Source organism: Labrus bergylta, chromosome 14, assembly GCF_963930695.1.
Source record: "Labrus bergylta chromosome 14, fLabBer1.1, whole genome shotgun sequence".
NCBI lineage: Eukaryota > Metazoa > Chordata > Actinopteri > Labriformes > Labridae > Labrus > Labrus bergylta.
In genome coordinates this window covers 25,432,520-25,455,570 of record NC_089208.1, presented here as the reverse complement: position 1 = coordinate 25,455,570, position 23,051 = coordinate 25,432,520, and the positions used below count along the sequence as shown (strand labels likewise).

The 23,051-nt window shown below is 41.4% G+C and overlaps 1 protein-coding gene across 3 annotated transcripts in view; it reads left to right on the top strand.

Moving 5' to 3' along the window:
• Positions 1-23,051, top strand: part of wscd1b (WSC domain containing 1b) — a 37,505-nt gene that overhangs the window by 5,530 nt on the left and 8,924 nt on the right. Inside the window, exons 2-6 of one of the 3 annotated variants that reach the window (XM_065963123.1) lie at positions 2,444-2,623; positions 3,834-4,474; positions 15,052-15,166; positions 17,922-18,106; positions 22,581-22,702. In XM_065963123.1, coding sequence (XP_065819195.1) covers positions 4,087-4,474; positions 15,052-15,166; positions 17,922-18,106; positions 22,581-22,702 — 810 coding nt within the window. In that variant the 5' untranslated portion in view covers positions 2,444-2,623; positions 3,834-4,086. Of the gene's footprint in view, positions 1-2,195; positions 2,624-3,833; positions 4,475-15,051; positions 15,167-17,921; positions 18,107-22,580; positions 22,703-23,051 lie in introns of those variants that run through there. The other 2 variants (XM_065963124.1, XM_029276876.2) reach the window with 2 other exon arrangements.

The window sequence follows — 23,051 nt, the reverse complement described above, 5'->3', positions numbered from 1 at the left end:
AGTTTGGAGTTTAAAAACACATCAAATGTTCCTTGAAGGGCTTTTAATATTTCTTTGGTATTTGAAATGTTGTTTAAAATGTAAATATCTTTGTATTTATCTTTGTAGTATTTTTGATTCTGATTATGTCTGTATTTGTTATGACGTAAAATGCGTTGATGTGATGCAAGTCCGATTTTCAGGCTGTAGTCCTTCAAGCGGGGGGCCCAGGTTCTAATCCGACCTGTGGCTCCTTTCCTGCATATCATTCCCTACTCTCTTTCTCCCTGATTTCTGACTCTATCCACTGTCCTATCTCTCCAATAAAAGCAAAAAATGCCCAAAAACAAATCTTAAAAAAAAAAAAAAAAAAAAAAAAACACAAGACAAAAGTGAGGAAAATCAAGTCTGAGACCAGTAACAAAGAATGGGAGTCCAATGGAGAGGCAGAGTTAAGAAGGGTTGTAGGCTGTGGTGAAAAAAATGGCATTTGAGGAGTTTAAAAAAAATGTGTCCAAAGATGGGGCTTTGAAGGGAGGTGGTTCCAGAGGGTCAGGGCTGTGATGCTGAAAGTCCTTACTCCATAGTATGATGTGGGGAGATGGTGGCCAGCGTTTGAGGACCGGAGGTTCCAGGACCAGGGTGTATGGGTGAAGGAGTTATGAGAGGGACTGGGGGGTAAGGTCGTGAGAAGTGAGAAGGAGTATTTATAATTTGATGCAGGATTTATCTGGGAGCCAGTGGAGGTGGATGAGGGTGGAGGTGATATTCTGCCAGAGGTTGGTGCGAGTGAGGACTCACGGCAGCAGAATTTTGTACATACTGGAGTCTGTCCAGGGCTTTACTGGGTACCCCAGACAGGACTCCATTGCATTAGTCGTGACAGGAGGTTTTAAGGGCAAGAGTAATGGCTGGAGTCTTGTCAGATTTCATGTGGGAGAGGACAATAAAGTCATGATAACTAATCCATCAAGCAATTACTTTTTGCACCCACAGTGTTGATACTGTTTTATAGTCGGGTTTTTAAACCAAACACAGCTTCAACAAGCACTTAGCAAGCAAGCAATACCTTTAAACTAGTAGTGACTGAATATCTTTTTAGTTTTGCTTGTTTTCACATTCAAACTATTTTTTTTATTTTCTTCTTTTAATGAAGAGACTCCCCTTCAAGTTGTTCCATCAAGTTCTTTATTAACCATGTTTTCTTAAACAGTAAAAGGAGACTTTATACATTCATCTTAAATCTGCTCAGAATAAAAGAATTCTCAGGGGTTCCACAAGGGTCCTTTCTTAGATCTTTGTTGTTTTTAATTTTATGTACTCCAGATAGACAAGATTAGAAAGAAGCTGTATAATTTATCATTATTTGGATGATCAAATGTGTTCCTTCCACAACATCCCATATTCCCCACATTAAGTTGATTCTTTAAACTTTAGAGTTAGCAGTAGAGAAAAACTAACTTTTGCTTCAAAGGTCTCCCAGATTTCCTCAGATGTTTATCCTGGCGCTTCAGAGCTGAATAATTTCTCCACAGGATACTAAACATACTGGAGAGATGCATATAAGTTTGCACCCTTTTCTAGGCCATGTACTGCATGTAAAGATACCTTACAGTAACAGTTTGAAGGTCAATCAGGCGTGACAGAGCGCTTTGTTATGCGCTGTTAATTTCTCTTGTTCAGGACGAGGCGCTGTTCGTGGTGCTGAAGCTCGTGCAGGGACGTCAACACGGTGAGCCACGGATGACTGATGCATCATCCATGACTCATGGCAAAGTCCATTGATTTAGAGCTTCAAATGCTCTATAACATGCTGGGGTAAATCCAATGTGGGTAATAAATCATTGTCTGAGAAATGGTGCGCTGTTTGAAAGACTTTCAGATATAGGCTACTTCTGCGAAATAAATGCCTCATTATGTGTTGCTTGGTTCAACAACCCTTCAATATAATGACTAAATCAACCCGGTAGTCTCAGAATTGGTTCAATTCATGCTGATTTAATCAAATACAGAATCTGAATAATGTCCTTCAAACGTCTGATGGATGATTTGCAGTATGCAGTGTTTACATCAAAACAACAAGAGTTAGTGATCTGCAGTGTGCATGCTGTTCGGGAATATTTTAAAGTAATTCTTGACGATTCTCCTGTGCAGAGAGCATGTTGATTAAAAGGCACTGTGTGTGTGTGTGTGTGTGTATGATGATCGGTGAGACGGTATAAACTGCTCCCTCTGAGATGCAGAGCGAGCTGCGGACTGCTGGACAGCACACAGTGGAGGAGCTGTGACGTGTTCAGATCACCAATGCAAATAAGACTGACTGCCCCTCCTCCCCTACCCTCCTCATTCACCTCCTCTCCCTCCCTCGCTCTCTCTCTCTCTCTCTCTCTCTCCCTCTCTCTCCCTCTCTCTGAGCGACACACACTCACACTGATACTGTCTGTGCTTTCTATCGCCGTGCCAGCCTTCCAGAGAGCACAGACAGGCTGAAAGAAACACTCACAGAGAGGCAGCTTATATAACAGCAGCTCTGGGGAAATGCCGGAGCCTCAGCCGAGCAGAGGAGACCTTCACTGGACGGTCAGAGCCGGAGAAAACAGCGATGAGAACGGCGTGACGCGGATCGCACGGTGCAGAGATGAAGGTAAGCGGCGTGCTCAAAACATCCTGTACTGTAAATGGTGGAGGAGCTTTTTAAGATGGAAGACCTCTGGATTCTTAAACAGAAGCTCCGTGTTAAACTCTCGCTGTTTATTCATGTGCTCTCAGTCTCACATCCGTCCCGATGCATGGGGGACACACAGGCGCATCGTTTTGCGTGATTTTGTGCGTAAAAATGTGGAGTTGAGGATAACTTGGGCACTCGGACTTGATCAGAGAGAGTGTTCATTGTGCAAACTGTTGCTTCTATCCTCGGGAGCTCCACCGCACCCCTACTTTCTTTTTATTATTATTGAGGAGGGGGTGTACAGTGTGTAGCTTCAGAGGAGAGGCCTGAGATGAAAAGTAGAGCTGAAGGGCATGACGGTGTGTGACGGCCACCGAGACAACTGGGCTTTAATGGCTATGAATGGATGTGCAGAAGGACAGAATGAGTCTGAGGTGTGCAAAACAGAACTGCTGGTGTTGCATGAAACCTCCACAGACAGCAAGTGAAACCATCTGAATCAAAGAGGGAGGCGGTAAAGAGACATTCATGACACTCCACTGCTCCTCTCTGCAAAGTGTTCAGTAAACACTGACACTACTTCTACAGCATGATCAATCAGACACCTCAGTACATCTGAGGTCAGAGATTCTCTGAATTCTGCGTTGATAGTCCCCATTTCCATAAACAGCCATAAATGCACTCTGCAGACACTTTCACATGATTATTTCCCTCAGTCTCTCAGATTGTGAAGCAGACAGATATCCCTGTTGTTAAAATAAATATAATCTGACAGTGCAGGAATTGAATGCGTTGAGAGAGGATCCAATTTAAAAGCGGAAAGGTTTGGTGTCATTGAATCGTCCCCCCCCCCCCCTTTTTTTTCTTTATAAACCGGATTAATGTGACAGGAGAGCACAAACCCAGCACATAGAGGAAACAGGAGCAGCACAGCAGAACTTGAGGCAACGTTTTGAATTAAAAACAAACGGCAGGAGTGAAAGCAACGGAGCAGCAGCACACACCGGGGGGATGTGTTGCAAGATGCTGCAAGAAAAGAAAACACAAGCCCATATGTCAACATGAACTGTGCATCTAATCCTCCAGGCATATACTTCCTTTCTCTTTGATGGTGCACACACAGACACACACACACAAAGAAATACACTCATGCCTTCAAACCAGCTGTTTTTTTCTCTGTTTTCAGCTTTTCCCTGAGGATCATCCTGGATTCAGTGACCACAGCCTCGGATATTAAACCCTCTCCAGGGGTGACACATCCATTGTTCCTCTGCTGCTGTTGGACTCTGTGCTGATGAAGAACCAAGACACAATGTCTACAGCGCTGCCAGATGCTGCAGGTCTTTCCCAGATTATGAAGTTGTAAGTAGGTTACAGATCTCCTCCTTCCTGATCCATGAGATGGCTCTCCTCCTCTGAGGTGAGAGACAGGAAGCAGGATGGCGGCGCCCCTCTGCAGACTGCACTGTCTGCTGAAGCGAGCTCACATGCTGCTGCTCTGCCTGGGCATCGCCTACCTGATGGCGGGCAGCGTCCTGCTCCTGCAACGCTCCAGCGTCAGAGTCGCACAGCAGACCCTCGCCAGCCTGCCGCCGCTGCTGTCCCTGGCAGCTCCTCCGACCGCCCTCAGGACTGTCGGTCTGGGCATGAGAGCACGCTCCAGATGGGCCGTTCAGCCCGTGCCTGCAGGGGGAGCCAAGGCAGGGAGACACTGGCCCTCCTCCCAGAGCCTTGGGGTCCAACACTTGCATCGCCGCTGGTTTCACAATCTGCTGCCAGACAGTCCAGAGCAGAGAGTCTCTCTCCGCAGGAACAGCCGACAAAAAGGTAAACAACAAGACAGACTCCACACAGACTACACGGCTATCAACTCAGTATTTTATGAGAACACATTCTGTAAATAAAACTCCAGTTTCAAGTGGAAGAGTGGGATTCATCTCCACTTGAAGTTGGCCCTGTTCATCCTTTAGTACATGATTCTTTTTCTAAATGTTCAGGTCGGCTTCTTTTGAGAAACCATGCGAGAGGGAGATAGATTGTGAAAGTATCCGACAAGTGCAGGTTTCATTGACAAAGTATTTGTTTCAACAGACAGGAGGTTTTGGATCTTTTAGAAATGTTTGGGTTTTAATTTGTCAGTTCAGTCGAGCTCTCAGTCGGTTAGGAGCAAATTTGCAGTGTTCAGTCACTGATTGAGCGATTAAGGAAATGGAAATGTATAAGAGAACAGCTCATGTTCAGTGATTCATTTACAGTAAAGGTTAGTGCTATGGAGCCAAAAAAAAAGAAATCGTCACTCAAAGCGAACAGGCCCTTCTATATGCAAACTATGTCTGAACACACCAAACAGAGAGCCGTGTTTCAGTTCGGTGAGTGTGCAGATTGGAGCCCTGAACATTTCTGCAAACTCATCCTTATATGAACAAACCTTTCTAACAGGGGGGGTCAGAATGATTCAGTCTAACAGAACTGTGTCCATCATGACATCTAAAAGTCAAAGCTTCTCCCACAGACACATGATTGTGCACTGGCTGACTGGTGCAGGACCTGTTTGCAGTTCAACTAGCACCTTGAAAAGCGAGAATGGAGTGGGTGTTAAGAGGACGAATAAGAGTGGATTATTAGCTGCACCTGCATGCAGATGTTTGTTTTTACTGATTCATTTAAAGCTCCATCGTTGTGAGGTGGCTGGTGACGGGTTCTGGGATTGCTCTACAGTAGATTGTTTTCCCCCTTTTGCGCTCCACATGGGCTGTCTCCATGGGCTGTCTCTTTGTACCTACAATGCCAGAAGATATCTAATCATACTACAAAATGAAAAAAATCTATCAAAACTTTAGATAGAGATAGATCGAAACCAGATATCCTAAGAGTCTGTTGAAAGGCTCTCACTTCTGACACCGCCATGCTTTCTGAAAGGAAGCAGTGAAAGTGAACATATGAGGGATTGAATTTCTTGGTGCGGATGTGTTGACTGAGTCGATGTTTTTTCCCGGTGAATAATACATGAAGGAGCAAATTTTACACGTTTATTTTCTATTTTGTGATTTACTCTTTTTAAGCTGAGAGGCGCTGCAGCCCGAGGTCGCACGCTCTCTGTTTCCATAGCACAGTCAAAACAGGCTTCATTGTAGATTTATGAACAGATGATCATCCTGAGAACATTTAGACGAGCTTCATTATACATTTATATGACATTTTACGCATGGCTGCGTCACATCGTGTAGATGAGGGATAGAGCTCACTGATTCTCCGAAAAACCAGAGACAGAAAATAGACAGGCCGGCTGCAGAGTAGTTCAGGAAAATCAATTATGAAGATAAATACGATACTTTAAAATATCCCTGGAGATTGACTCTAATGACGAGGGGTGCCTGTCAGCGCCTGTGCCGTTTTGTTGAAATGATAAATACAATAGAATTACCTCCAGTGAACATTTGTTCTTCTGGCTCGTTCCTGAAAAGCATCCTACAAGAGCTCTTAATTCTTTTTTTTTTTTTTTTTTTAAACCGACACCACTGAACCGCTCAGTCACTAAGTAGGGTAATACTGATGAAAAATGTTGGAGGCAGAAATGAGATCAGCTACAGCCATCTGGCAAAAAGTTCCCTTTAAAAAGTACAGAACAGGATGCAGAGTTAAATGAGCTGTGTTTTTGTAGCACATGGTCAAAATGAGCAAGTGGCTGAAAGTTTCAGAGATAAAATAGCAGGGCCTTTATTCATCATTGAAGTCATCTGAATATTAATTTAGCATAAATCTAATATTCTCAATGTAAGCCTTGAGTAATGACTTCTTTAAAAAGAGAGCAAACTCCCTCTCAGTTTGTTGTTCTAAGCTCTGTTTACACCGACTGGACGACGCTTCCTTCAGCTTGTTTATGTTTTACTCAGAGGCTCAAAAATGTGTCATACTGTGCATGTTTTTTTTCTTCATGTGGACCCCTTTCTGTCCAAACGTTAGCCAAACCACCACATGGATGACGAGAGAGACCTGCAGGGACATTGATTGGAGGAGAATAATCCGAGTTTAGTTGAAACTAAAAGTGAACTAACAGACTTTTCTAACCAATGAAAAAACTTCCTGTGGTCATAAAAAAACAAAAACATAACAGATTCAACTATGAGATGCATATCCTTGCTTAAAATTGAATTTTGTGTTCAGATGTTTGTCAGGGTCTTCCACTTCCTCTAGACGTTTTCCCATTTGCACTCCTAAAAATGTCTAGAGAATATCAGGGTGACTGCCTCTGACATCCTCCGGTTAATGGTCATGCACCGATTGCAATGAATAAAGGTCAGCTCCTTCCACTCAATGGAGGTGAATTCTCATGATTATAACCTGCTGTGTTCTCAAATCCGCCGTGGACTTTCTGTGGGGAAAAAAAATACTAGGGGGGCTGGCAGGAGAAACTCCGGATAAAGTCGGAGTGAAAAATTCAGCTGTTTGAAATGCAGCACACATGCAGCTCACCCCGAAAAACTTCAGGAGTTTTTCAGGAGTTTTGTTCAAGCACTAATTGTGTGAACAAAATATTTCAAAAAATTCACCACGAGCAGGTGGACGGGAGGTGAGGACAATTATATCCTGCGGCTGTTGAGCAACAAGCACCATGCAATAACAAAGCAATTTGTAACTCAGAGTTCAGTTCAGGGAGATGAGGGGCAGGGAACGTGTGGAGAAAGAAGGGGAAGGGGGAGCTTAGATGTGTCCAAAGAGAGCATTTGTTTTGCCTTGTTTTGTGTTTTAGTAAGCCTTTAAGCTGATATAAAAGTTTTCTGTTCACAGCTTTTCTTCTAACAAACCTTTTCTTCCTTGTTTACAGTCAGTCCAGAACACTGACACCACATGGCTGTACAAAAAATATAAAGCTACCGCAAACATTTTTCTGCTTAGCTTAGCATAAAGATTCAAATCTGAGTGAAGCAGCTAGCCTGTCTCTGTCTACAGTGACATCATCCCCATCACCACTCATTAAGAAATAACGTGCATCTCTAAAACACCATAACTCACACAGTTCAAGGTTTACGAGTTCTCTGATAATATTACAATTTCATTATTTTTGTTTTTGACTGTTAAACAAAGACACAGAAAAAAAGAGGCCATCTCAGGCTCTTAGAAATCCTTATTTCTCAGACTTTCTGCATTTGTATGACTACAGGATTAATCTATCAAAACATCCATTTACCCTTTTAACCTTTGAGAACAGAGGTCACTAATACCAAAGAGGATTAAGGCTACTAAACAACATTTGTTCAAGTTTGAACTTTTTTTCTCAGAATTCTGTAACTCAAAACTTCAGCAGCCCTAATCCTTTTTCTCAGCACGGAGTTTGTTGTTTGAATAACACTTTTTAAAATCATTTTAAAATCACATCCATAGTTGCTGAGGTCATCATTCTTCCTTGGCTGCAAAGCAGTGCAGGGGTTAACGCTGTTGCCTCACTTTCTCCTCGTGCATGTGTGTGTGTTCTCTCTGGTACTCCGGCTTCCTCCCACAGTCCAAAAACAGCTCGTTAGGTTAACTGGTGACTCTAAATTCCCCCTATAGGTGTGAATGTGAGTGTGGCTGGATGTCTGTCTCTATATGTCAGCCCTGTGATTGGCTGACGATCAGTCCAGGGTTTAACCCTGCCTCTCGCCCCAATGACAGCCGGGATTGGCTCCAGCCCCTCTGCGACCCCTAACAAGAAAATCATACAGACAATGGATGATGGATGGATAATTCTTCCTGCTGTGGAGAGCTAAGGCTGTCGTCCTTTATGTCATGACCAAAAATTTTAAATTTTTGTTTAATTGGTCTAAAAAAGAAACATCTTCAGGCATAAATTAAAAGACGTAATGAAACAACACAACAAACAAATGAATCCAATGCATTTCTGTCGACACTGCTTAGCTCTCTGTTAATAAAACATTTAATCTTTCAAAATTAAGAAAAGATGTTCAGCCTTCAAATGAAGCCTCAACGTGCTGAAGACATTTCATCATTGAGAATTGTTTGGTTTAATAAGTCGGCAACACGTCTATTTTTGTAATTTATGACTCACTTTCATTACTTTAATCAGTTCTCCTGGCTTAGCGACCCACTGTCCTCAAAGCATCCTTGTAGAGATCCTTGGGATATGAAGTATTTGAATACCCTCCAAGAACTACTCGCAATGAGCAAAAAAACAAAACAAAACAAACAAAATGGACAATTTTCACAACAGAGTTCTAAGCTTTCATTAATAATTGAAGGGTATCATGTTATCAGTGTTACACAAATGTGAAGCGTTTTAAGACACTCTTCTTTAATTAGCAGAATAAAGGCAGAGACATGGAGCAGTGTAATTACTGGAAAGATGTTTTTTGTTTACTCGCTGTGAGTCAAGTATAAACGATGAGGTGATGAAACAGGACAAACGTGAGGTGTTCAGCTAATGTTTGTACTCATTAAGCAGCTCTGATCCATCCAAAAACAATCTAGTTATTCAAATCTCACAGTTAAAGTCTCTGGACCTGAGCCTCACACTCGTTAAACAGAGTTTAAAAAACAAATGATGATACATAGACATAGACATAGAATCCATGATATATATTTTATTAAAAAGGATATTATCCCCCTTCTCCACCTTTTCAAACAGTCCCCTGTGGTCTAAATGAAACATCTGTGCTGTGCTTTGTTCAAAATATAACATGAATCAAGCACCAGAGGAGGTTTGTGACCCTGTATAAACCAGCTCTCTCAGAACGCTCCGTTTTGGTGTGTGTGTCTCTTTAAATGCAATGAGTTTTCCCCGTAGACATCACTCCTCTGTAACGAGAATAAAAATGGCGGACATACACAAAAGTTTTGCTCTAGGCTGGGGGTGGAGTCCATGGGTGGAGATACCAGGGGAGGGGAGGGGATTTTTTTTTTTTTTTACCAGAATCCCACTGTGACATCACAAGGAGAGCACATTTTAAACAGAGCATTTTTCTCTGTGTTGTAAGACTGCAGAGAATGCAGACCACAAACAAAGGACTGGATGGGTTTAAAAAAATGACAGAGGTGCAGGAATTAGGGCCCGGCGGATATGGGATATGATACTCAATTGAAATGCAAATAAATCTAGTAATATCAGTGCATATCTGTGATAAAATTATCCGATACCAACAGTCACTGGATATGTTGATATTATCGGCTGCTGCAAAATGAAAGACCTGCAGCCAATCACAAGCCAACTTCCATCTGTAACCCATGAAGTGGATCTGTAGTCTATCATTCTGTCTTGACTTGCAGCACCACAGCAGTGACTTCATAACAGTAGGTGGAACAGTTTACACATTCATTTACACTTTCAGACATTCATAAGAAACACTCCCTATTCAAACATTTTACAATAAAAGTGTGAGATGTGTAACGCTCTGTGTCTGCTGCTGCTGCTGCTGCTGAAAGCGTTGCACCTCGCAGGGATGAATCACAAATTCCTTGCTATGAAAAGTTCACATCAGAAGTTTTAAACGCCCAGAGATACGTGGGGTGATCAAAAAGTCAGGAATATTTTTCAGAGACTGCAGAGTTAGAGCCACACTGTTGATACAACATGTTTGATTTATTGAACGTTGTGTTCATTCAGATAATTAGAACTGAAGATGGTTGTTTTGAATGTCATGATACAAACAAATACTGATACAGTCATCACCAGAATGAGAGGAATACAAAGGAGAAATCCTGCCTGCATATTATCCAATATGCTCTTTTGTAAAGCGTCTCCAGATAACACTTGTTATGAATTGGCGCTATACAAATAATGATTGATGATGATGATGATCTGTATTTTCTTCCTCTACTACTCCACACTCACAGACGTAGTAGTGTTGAGTTAATTTCCCTCTAGGTGATGACTTCCTGCTTTGATAATTGTTGTTTTACCTTATTTTGGAGGTTGGTGATGCTGCACTCTGCTGAACAAATGTAATAACAACGCTCAGGGCAGACTGAGTATTCTGTTCTTTTTTTAAGGTACAGAAGCAATTAAGTATAAAAACATAATGATGTCATTACATGCAGGGAATCATGCATCTTTAAACTGAACTCTTACTTAAGTTTATCAGCTTGTGGTTGTGGAAAATATGGTTGCCAATATTAGTTGCAATCTTGATTAGTTAATACAATATACAATGTTACTAATCATCTTATGATAAAAGAGTGATTCAAATAATGTTCAAACCAAATTCTGAACATTAGATATGAACTGTACTGATATGGCATCTTTCTAGTCTCTTGAGCAACACATTACAAAAGAAAAAGAAAAATCATTAAATGAAATACTGTGTGTAGAAAAGGTGTAATTCAACACACGGGGGGCAGCTATAGGGGGCGCCATCTTGGATAACGATTGCATACTGGGATCGCATGAATAAGTGGTTGACACCTATGTGAAAGTAAAGCCAAATCTTGTTTCTAATTTCTTATAATGGCTACCTGGCAATCCTTGCTGTTCTTCTCTTTTGAAAGATAATCCTGAGAAACCAAGATTCTTTTTAGTAGAGTTGGGAATAATAATAATAACAATAACTTTATTTATATATATAGCACCTTTAAAACACAGGTTTACAAAGTGCTTCGACAAACAGCAAAAACAAAAACAAACTAAACCAAACACAGAAGAACATAAACAACAGCAAGAACATAACAAATGACAAATACTAAAAATAATTAAATACAATTCAACAGAAAAGAACCCATAGTGCAAGAATACAACAATGCATTTTTAGTTCAACTTAATTATGAGAGCACAATGAACAATTTGGTCGTAGTTTGTTTATTTTTTTCCACATTTCTAAAATCTCCACTTAACATCCTATCTATACTGACACCATGCTCTCTAACAGTGACATCCAGTCTAACACATATGTAGGATTAAAACAGTCAGCCCACCATGTCCTGACCCCCTGTGCTGAGGTCTGGATGACTCACATCTGTGAGGATATTAAGACACCCAGCAGTGAGACTGTGAACCCTCCTCAGCCCACTTTAATGGACACACACGGCGCTCATGCTTCCTGCTGCTGCTGCTGCTGCTGCACATGTCCTCGTTCTCGGCCGTCGTGTCATTAGGTCCAGCGTCTCGTCCTGCGGGGAGGACCAGCTCAGCGCAGCCATCTGTCTTAGTGTTTAAGAAAGCGTCTCAGTGTCAGGCCTAAGTGCACTCCTTTCTATCATGTCTGGGAATTCAAGCTGCTTCTCTCCATTAACCCTGAGCTTCAGCTGCCTGGGGCTTCTCCTTCACTTTGATTAAAGAAATGACCCGGCCTGATGGGTGGGCGAGCGGGGGGCAGGGGAGGGGGCTCACCTTGATGACGCCTCTTCAGATGCTCTCTGCTGCAGACAGGTCGCTCTCTTCCTGCTTTAGGCTGCTGGTGTTCTCCTGATTTTTTTTTCCCCCCCTCCTGAAGCTCAGTCGTTCGGTGACTCAGCTCCGCCCCCAACACAACTGGCTGGATGAGCTTCAGAGGACATCGCAGACTGATTGAATCATGAATTCGATCTGCTGATGCTCGGCCTTGCCAGAGATTTCACGCTCCATTGCTCGCTTCCATCTCGTCTGTGCACCTTGCTGTCACTTCTATTCAATCCTTGTCGCATGTACCCCTCCAACTTTTCTTTAATCCTCTTTGACCAGCTGGCATCAGTCTTAAGTTTTTAATGCTGGTAGTAAATATTAAAAAGCTCCAGATGAGTCCTCTGTGTCCTTGAACGAGCCATAAATATCTCACTTGTGTTTGGGAAATTCACCCAAACAGGCACCATTGAAAAATGACCTGAAATAAACTCCAATGACTTTCATGAACCTGTTGCAAGGGCAAAGGTTTGGTTTCAACAGTGTGGAGGACACAAAGTAGTAGTAGGAGTAGTAATTAGTAGTCATTTATTTTGGTCAACATTAAGAAATGTGTAGAAATGCTAGAATGAAAAATACAAACATTTACAAAGGCATGTGCATTCATGAAAAGACAAGAAGAACATTTTGACTGAAAAGGTGAAGGCTGAAACTTTATCTTATTATACCTACCCTTGTTACAAATCTTATTGAAGTGCTTAGTGGGTTATATTTCAGGATTTATTTTTGTAGATGAAAACCCTTTATGCTCTGCACTCTGGTGAATGTTTTTGCAATAACTAGGTGAAGTATCTTGATTTATGTGAAGGCAAATACAACTTAAATATGTTTAAAATGAAAGTTCTAAATGCATGGTACTTGATGCAGGGTATTCTCAATCTAGCAAAGTGTAACCTGGCCATTTAATCTCTGAATGGTTTCATTTCAACAAAACACAACAACCCACAATCCCTGACTGAGAGACACAGCAGCTCCAACTCCAAAAGCCTCTCTCCTCCTGAACTCAGTAAATAAGCATTGAGGGGAAAGTGCCCCTTGTTTTTGTTTTAGGCGATCAGTAGCTTCACCTGGGCAGAGCTGGAGACAACAGAAGTGGAGAAGAGACAAACAGCAGTAAATGTAAATTGGTTGAAACATTTTACTACCATCCCTTTTCTCCACCCTCGCCTGAATGCTTAGAAACATAAAAACTAAAAATATATCCCTCTCAGACCCGAGGGGACAAGATGTAAATGAAGCCTGCACACAAAAGAAGCGCATATGCTTCTTTTCTCATACAGAGTGGTATTTAAAAAAAGAAGAAGACTTTAATGTGTCAGCTGAGCAGAGTTTGTTGCAGCAACGTGCCAAAGATGAGGATAACATCAAAGACTAAATTTGGATGACATTTTCTATGGAGCCTTAATCTGGCCTGCACATCATAATAGTCTGTCGAGGTCTATTATGTGTTACATCCATCTTTAGACAAGGGCTGCTTTTTATTCAGAATAGGCTCGCTTTACTGCAGAAAAAAAATGAATAATCTGTTTTGGATGATGAATTAGGCGCCATCATGTTATAAATTAGTTGGTTAAGTAATGGCTCACGATGCAGGCTGGTGTGTTTAATTACTGTGAGGAAGTGATGAAGACCACGCTGCACTGGCACTGTGAGAGGACTTTAACTGGGCCAGACCTCGGACTGAGGGGAGTCTGGTTTAAGTCCAAATCTTGTTAAAGAGAGGAGAGAGTCAACATCCATTTACAGCTAGCTGTGAGTGTGTGCATTGTGTGTCTGGTTTCTGAACAAAGTGCATCAGAAAGGTTCATGATTATTACAGGACAGCGAACTGTCGGCTTTAAAAAAACAAAGGAAACAAGCACAAAAAAAAGAAAAACAGATGGAGGAAATCTAAGAATAAGACAACAGCATAGGAACATTTAACTAGTGAATGTTTTTTAAAAGTAAAATGACTTTGTCTTAAAAAATAAACATGTTAACTCTTCAAATAAAAACCTTGGTTTTGGGCTTGTCATGCCTTTATTTAGAGATGGTTAGAGTCTTAAATCAGAGAGAGAGAGAGAGAGAGAGAGTGGAGAGAGAGAATAACATGCAGGGAAGGAGCCACAGGTCAGATTCGTACCTGGGCCGCCCGCTCTAGAGGACTAAGGCCTCGGTACGTGCGGCGTGTGCACTAACCGCTAGTCTACTGGCGCCCCACAAATAGAATATTTTATAATTATTTTGTAATTTTATAGAAAATCTTCTTGAGTTATCTTTATATCTACAGAGAAATAAAGACATTATGAATTTAAAAAATAATTCTGACATGAATGTACGTACTTGTCCTTAAAGTGAGGTTAACACTTGTTTTTTAATTTTTTCAGTTACTCTGGGATTATTTGACAACATAAAATATAGAATCTGTGCTCAGGTCCAGATGTTAGAGTGGGAAATATTCTGGTTGTCATTTATAGTTTGTAGTCTGAGCAGGAGTATTGACCAATCACGTATCAGAAGGCTTTGGTGTCTGCATGACAAACAGTTCTTATGAAGAACAAAAGCAGGAGGGAGGCTGAAACATCTCAAAGAGATCAAATAAATTCAAAACAAAATTAATTTCACTGAATAATTAAAAATCGACTTATTACGTATGCATTGATATCATAGTGCTTAATTAGTATAACTGCTCAAATGTTAGAAAATTTGTTCAACACCTCTTAGTTTTCTGTGAAAGACGGGTTAAAAAAAAAAATTGGTGGGATGCATGCATAGAAATAGAAAAGTTTTCAAGTAAAAAACATAGTTTCAGTAAAGTGATATCTTACAGCAAGGTAAAGGGGTGAAAACAATTAAAAAACATAGTGTACATTTTAATGGCTTACATACGGCTGCTCCAAGGAGAGGCATCTGCTGTGTGATCCACTGGGAATTCAAAAGTGTCTAATAGGAACCCAAACATCTTTTTAATCAATGACTTACAATTAACACTTTTGAACAGTGAACACACACGTGGCCTCTAAAGTGATTTTTTTTTCTCTCTGGATTTTTTTTTCAACAGGAACCTACATGGGCTGCTTCCTGCACAACGCCACCGATCGAGCCCTGGGAGGAACGATGCTTTATGACCTGCGCAAAATGACCAGCTCTCTGTGTCAGGACACCTGCTCAGAAAGGTAATGTGTGAGCTTCAGGCTCCTGTGAAGGGGACCACAGAGGGCCCGCTGTTTGAGTAAACGCTTTGGATCTCAGGCTCCTCCATGAATGGTCTCCTGTGTCTGCAGCCACAGAGAGCCAGGTGGCTGGATGACAGTAAACGATGAGGGTGTGAGGGGGGGTGTGAGGAGCAGGACAGAAGGCTTGATGTGTCGCAGGAGGAGGAAGGAGGGAAGTGTGTGTGTGTGTGTGGTGTGTGTTAGAAAGCTTAATGAGCTGCAGGCAGCAGTTGGCGAGTTAGTCAGAGGAGTGATATGTGATTTCTTGTGCAGCAGTGACATGATGTGAAATTCTGATTTTCTTCACAGTTTCTTCAACATATCATATGTAACTTCAGCCAGAGGCTCCAATACCAGCAGTTCAAGCAGTGATCTTTGTTATCTTTAATGTTTGGTCTCACAATGTCCTCCACCACTGATGTATGATACATTCACCTTCCTAAAGCAATCTCATTCTAAAGAGGTGCTGTTGTACTGAATATCAGCACGCTGTGATTCATTTATTTATAGAAGAAAATCACAGCAAGAATCTGGAACTTGACTTAATCTGAACTGTTGCCAAGCGACAAAAACGTTTTCCTGCACTCTTTCTTCTTTATAAAATTATGTTTAATGGTATGTTTCTAATCAGTGAAATAAGAGTCAGGTGGTCATTGCTCTAGTGCCGCTCTATGAGAGGTTCCAGCTTAAATCAATCAGACAGAGACCTGTGGCTGTAATGTGAATAACAGCCTTCAGAACACCTGAGGCACTGCGCAGTGATACCAAGAGGCAACCTCCGGTCATGAAAAATTAATCCAATGTGGAATTGCACAATCCTGCAGTTCATTGAGTGTCCACTTGAGGCTGACTCCAGGAACACCTGGGGTCACATACTCATGACAGCAGATATAAACATGTTTACAGCCTGGTACAACAACAAAAAAAGTCTGATTAGTTATTGTCATCACTGACACACACTGTACCCCGGGGGGGGGGGGGGGGTAGCTGACATGATTGACAGGTGGGCGTGATGTAACGGTTCGTTAAGAGTCTTAAAACCCGCCTCAGCTCCAGCTCTCAGTCTGTCGTTAGGTTGACTGAAAGTTAGACTGAGTCAGGATTTCCAGCATTGCGTCGGCTACCGATGAGCCTTCTGAGCCCCCTGCTGTAACAGATGGATGACGTCACTCAGGTTTCATCCATTAATGTTTACAGTCTATGAGATACGACATACAGTCAAAAGTACGGTGGCTGACAAGGGAAGTCCCACTACAAAAGCCCAAATGATTTTCATTAGGTAAAACAAGTTGCAGATTCAGAAATGATTCAAATTTTAAAAACCATGCAGAAGTCCAAAAGATCCAACAGAGCTTGTTGTTATGTAGTCAGATAACAAGTTCAGTGCCATGACACCTGCAGTGTCTCCTGTCAATAATAAACTGTTCCACTGTGTGCCCCCTACAGGCCTGGCGCACGTCCATTGTTATGGCTTAATCAGCGTTTTTCTTGTGCAGTTGTTTTCTGAGTTTGTGTGTTTTTTGTTTTAGCATCACTTCTGTATTTACAGAATGTTTGCTGTTGATGCAGTTGTGTCATGTTTTTGTAGAACACTTTTTCATTTACAGCAGATTTCTGTTGTTGAGTTTTTTTTTTAAACTTTTACATGTGTGATTGAATTTGCAGCCTGTTTGGTCTAATGAGAATCATTTGACGGTTGCAGCATTGTGGCCCTTATCGGCCCCTGTGGTAAGGTCCCAGTGTTGTTGTTCTCATGGAAATGCCTCGTGTCCAATCAAACCACTTCTAGTATTTTATTGAACAGGCTGTTGGGGTTTCTACTATAATCTGCTGAACACAGTATGTTAACATTACAGATCACATCATAAGAACCAGCCAATCAAACAGTCAATAAGCAGCAAAGGTCATCGTCATATAATATAATTGTTTCTAAATTAAGAACTAGGGGGGACAGGTTCAGGGGAGATCAGGGGGTCTCATCCCTTTTTCAGGGGAAGTTGAAAACCTCGGATTGGGTGAGTGAGAGCCGAATTTTCAAGAAAACAGGGAGCGGCAGGTGGAAGATTTCAAAGCAAGACTGAAGAAATGACCGCTTTGAATAATTCCCTGTCATATTCCCATGAAGTGTAGCTTCACAGAACCAGAGGAGCTGAGGACAGATGGAGGCAGTCAGAGAGAGAGACAGAGAGATAGAGAGAGTGAGACGTTGCTCTCATCTTGAGCCCATCGAGCTCCCCCTTCTTCTCAACCCCCCCCCTTCCACACAGAGAGCAACCGCACTCGTTACCTGAGCGAGCCAATTACTGCGATGAGTACAAGTAAAAAGTCAAGGCAATTTATGAGGAAGCTTCAAAGGACATATATGAAAAGGTCAATTTTGATGAGGACTGTGTCTGTCCTGAGGAGGGGGGGGGGTAAAGAGGGGGGATGAGTCACAACAGCCTTGATATGTAAAGTATGGATCAGAGGTGACTCTGGTTCAGCTGAGAGAGAGACTAGCAGTGAGACAGCAGCAGGAGGAAGACAGAATCCAAACAGCACAGCAGACAGAGTTTAAAGCTGCACTTTGACTTCAATGCTAAGTTTGAAATGTTAACTTCTGTCCTGTGGGAGGGTTTAGCCCGGGGGTAATGGTTACAGGGAATCAGACCCCCTCGGCCTTGGCAATAACCGTGTGTCCTTCTGTGTGTGTGTGTGTGTTTTTTTTTTTTTTTAGTGGGTACCAGTTTGCAGGTCTGGAGTATGGAGCTGAATGCCACTGCGGGAACCGGATCAGCAGCCCTCAGGCTCCCGAGGAGGATTGTAGTCTGGTGTGTCGGGGGGAGAGGGGGTCTCCCTGTGGCGGTGTGGGCCGACTCTCGGTTTATAAAGTGGAGGAGCAGCTGCCCGGGCACAGAAAGTGTGAGTCGACTCCCCTGAGGGGGGGGGAACACAGGACTGAGTGCTTTTTATTCTCTGCATGGTACCGCTCAGCAGGGGGGCGGCGCACAAGAGTGAAGATACGACTGAACTTTTTAACTGAGACTCTCTAAAAGAGAATATAAATAAATAACAAGATCAGTGGAGAAAATGTTAAAAGATAACAGCTCAAAGAATAACAGCGATGCAGTCACAGATTGCAAACAGTCAAAACACTGATATCAGTAATTATGACAGAATTATTATGACCCTCTACTCAAATGACTGAAAGAGGCGTGTTGCTGCTCAGATTTACAAATAAATTCCAAATTTAAATTTAACAATCTAGACCAATGAAAAAAACCTTCTGTAAAACTTTTTTTTTCTTTTTTGTTTTTTAGAATTATTTTTATTACTTTCATGCTTTCCATCAGTCATACTTACACGTTTTTATCAACCAAAATAATACCATAACATTTAACTTAGTTTACACTTTTCAAGAGTGAAATCAGGATCACATGAGATATTTGCATTTATATCCCAAGACACAACAGAGAAAACACATCAAATAATACAAAATATATATATATATATCATTAAATAAATATAGAAACATGTACATTAATGTTCCATTACCACTTTTTATTGTGTGGTCTAAATTATTGTTTCCAAAATCTCTATAAACTTGAACATAAAATCTCACTACCAACCATGAGCAGTCCCTAACGGGCTGTTCAGATAGGACAGGGTGTACGCTGCATTCACCGTGGAGCAGAAGAGGAACCAAACGACCAAAAAGCATCGGCGCACGTTGCTAGGTGACTGAAACAATAGTCGGGGGAAATATCTACTTCATGGATTCACAGTATGTTTGTACCTGTCTACTATTAAGTAGAAAGCTCTGATCTTTCTTCTACTGATGAGGAGGAGGAGACGAGCAGCAGCAGAAGGAGAGGGTGTGTGTATATGAAATCCTCAGGGCACGACAGGACTTGAGGGAGTTTAGTCTCGTCCAGGAGCTGCAGCTCTATAACCACCACTACAACCACGACACACATTTCTGCTGCTGTTTGTAACACACCTGGTACGTCTAAACTGGTGGACATTTCTTTTTAAATTAGATATTTTTCTCTCTGTAAACTAGAGCTCAGTTAAGTGGGACACAGTTTGTTGTGATCCGATCTTTCCTCCTATTAGACGTCCACCTGATTCCTTTTCTTTACATATTCTAGGATCTAAAGCACAAATATTTAGAATTGTTTGGGATTGCTTTGGTGGAAATGTTCAGCTGGCAACTACAAAACAGTAAGACAGCAGTAAATAGTGCTGTTTTTGCCAATGACAGTTTCCAATCATCTAAACTATCACTGTGGATTTCTAAAGAGACACCTTTTTTTTTTTTACCTGAAACATTCATCAGTCAATCAGATTAGTCTCCTCAAAGCCACCAGACTCTATTGAAAAGAAACAACAATGTACCTTAAAATCACGGAGCAGCTGGTCTCCCCCTGCCTCCATCAGTTTGATTTATTGTGTGACCTTGGTGCTAGCTTGGATCCAATGACAGGATAACACAAACAAACCTGGTGATCCGGGTAACAATAAACCAGCGACACTTGAGTTCTACAAGGTAAAAAGATGTTTTTTTGTAAATGCAGTCTGGTGCTTTTGAGGAGATTCAGTGCTGCTAATGGCTGTTTGTGGCCAAAACAAATGGATTTGATCTCAACAGAAAGGTCAACCTCTGTAGCAATACCGTCTGTTATGTTGAATGACAGTTTTCATAACCATCAAGACAAGACACCCCGAGGTGCCGCAGCATCAAGTGTTAACTAATCTGTGGTTGAAAATAGTCCCAAACAAATGGACTGTCTTGTTCCTACCACTACTTCAAAATGTCAAATACAGCCTCAGAGGGTTTCTTAAAGATTCAACAAAATATGATGGAATCCATTAGCTTCAACTATTTAACCCTTTGTCTTTTCAAAAAATATTGTTGAGTTTTAGGAACAATAAAAATAAATAAACAAAAAAAAAGCACCTAGGTTGGGCAGGCACATTTCACATTGCCACAAAGAGTACAGTAAGTTACAGAACAGGACAACTAAACAGAGAAATGTTCTAATACAAAAATGTTCATAAAACGTTTTTGTTGTTGTTAAAGACGTCGAGTCACATAGTCCACCTAAGTGAGCTTTGTTTTTTTTAGTCCCATTTCATGATTAGTGCTGATAATAAAGGTGAATTTTTGTTTAATGTCACATTTAGATCAAATTTTTACATAATGATTTTCACTCAAGAGTTTCCTCTTTAGGCAGCAACTGTGGAGATACAGAGTTATGGGGTTTACTAAGGTTTATGTATCCGGGTCTGTCACAGGAAACCAAATGTCAATCTGTTAGGGGCGGCTGTGGCTCAGTTGGTAGAGTTGTTGTCTCTCAAATGGAAGGTCGGGGGTTCGCTCCTGCAGCAACATGTCCACTGTGTCCTTTGGCAAGACACTTAACCCCGAACTGCTCCTGCTGCCTTGTTGGTGGGGTATGAATGGGATTAATTACTTCTGATGGACACTTTACATCCTCTACCATCAGTTTGTTAATGTGTAGCTCAAGTCCATTTACCAATCGATCGATCAATCAATCATTTTTTGTATAGCGCCAATTCATAGACGCTTTACACAAAGCAGTTAAAAGAGCTTACTCATTGTTATGTTACAAAAGAAAAATGTGATAGGGGGACTGTGGATAATATGCAGGAAGGATTTCTCCTTTGAATGAGGATGGGGGTGGTTGTGGGGACGACACAGTCCGATGGTTGTGGCTGGGTGTGAGGGACGTCGGGTGGTAGTAGTGCCCAATCTCCTCGCTGTCGGTTGGGGAAGCTCGTCGACTCAAGAGGCCGACTTCTGCTGCCAGGACAACGTCTCCTGCTTTACCTTCTCCTGCATTAGGCTGGTCACATAAAGCTATTGAAGCACCAACATCACTGTTCATTTCATCTAAAAGAAAAAGAAATACACGGAGCATGTATGTTGTGACTGCACAGTTAGATATTCTTATGCTGCTCTTTATAGATTCAAACACTTCATTAAAAAGCAGCAAAATGGAAATTTTTATTCATGCACATTTCTTTTTTTCTGTTCTTTAGAGGAATGCATCTCTGTTCTGTTTTCAAGGTCACATATATTATATAAGGAGTTTATTTCATATACAGTATTAATATTCATGATCAGTCTCTTCAGTGTCTCTGGAGATTTGCAGCTGAATGTTGAATACATTACTCACCAGGATACAGTTAAGGGAATGTAAACCCTACTTTGAACAAATCAGTCAATCACATTCAACCCTTATCTTTTTTTTCACTTTTTATTTTAGATTCTGATGATTGAGATGAAGCCAAAAGCCTCTCTCGTATGATGTTATCCAACACAGTGCCAAGACATGTGGAGGCAACATTTAACATTTAACATACACACTGCCTTCACAGACCAAGACATTTTTATCTCTTTGTTGTTTTCAGAAATTGTATCCTAAATTCTAAATGGGGATCGAAAGGTAGACAAATTAAGGAATAAAAAAAGAACTGTTAAATACTTTAATTTTCAGACCACCACAATAATCTTTCAAACAAATAAGGTGTTTTGAGTCATTTTTGCACATTTTGTATGTGTACCTGTCAGGTAATGTGGACATTATGTGTAAAAAAAGGCATTTTGGGCCTGTACTTAGAGAAAGCCCTTTCTTTGTGTTTCTTTTTATTGATTATTATGAAATTATTTACGATGAAAAAGTTTTACTAGAGAAATTCTGTTTTTCTTCATAGTGTGTCAACAACAGTAGACAGATAAAGCACTCCTGCAGTATAGCCTGGGACAGTATTTGGCATCAAGACAACAATATATATTTGCCTTTAAATAATTCATTTTAAGGTCACGTATTATGCAAAATACACTTCACCATGTTTCTCTAACACTAACATGTGTCCGGCCTGTCGATAAATCCCCCAATGATGAGAAAAGTCCATCCTCTCCGTCTTCTGCCTGCTCCACTTTTCAGAAAATGTGTGCTCAAACAGGCCGTTTGGAGATTTTCCCTTCATGACATCACAAATGGCAGTAACCCCTCCCCAGGTGGATGACACTCCCACAGCTAGGTGTTTGTTCTGCCCTCTGAGTCTGCCTTCTCACCGTAAAACAATAGGGCATGGAGCGAGAAAGCGCAACCCACCCAAACCCTTCCAGAGAGGGGGCGTGGTCAGACACAGCTCATTTACATATTTAAAGGTACAGACACAGAAACAGCCTGTTCTGAGCAGGGCTGAAATAGAGGGGTTTATATGTACGATCAAATACAGGATCAGAGTGGATTTATGGCATTACACTTCACAGACATGTATTGGGGAGTTCTGAGACTTATTTAAACGTGTTAAAAAACAGTTTAATATGTGACCTTTGATTAATTTGTGTATTTCTCTCCAGTCAGAAATGTTCACTATCGAGGTTGCTTCAAGCTGCCGAAGAACACCCTCACCACCTTCCCCATCTACTCGTCTCAGCCCAACCTGACCATCCAGGCCTGCATCGAGACCTGCACAGACAAGGTTTGAAGCAGTCCCTCTAAAATCACACACCTGATTATCATTGCACTCCTCAGGACTCTCTTTAGAGTGTCGCTGGAGGCTCAGAGAGCTGCGGTCTCCACCCTCAGGAGATCACATGTGAGAGCATGAAGCTGCTTTGATTCTCTGAATATTTAAGGTTTAATGTGGTGCTAACGAGAATGAGATAATGTGAGTCCCTCACTGACATCTTACTGATGCAGCTGTGTCTCATTGAAAAACAGAAATGGAAATATTACACATCATTTGGCAGTGACTGCATTGTGAATATATTTCAGCCGTGTGTGTGATTATGCAGAATATTTTTAAAAATCACTGCAGTGTCTGTCCT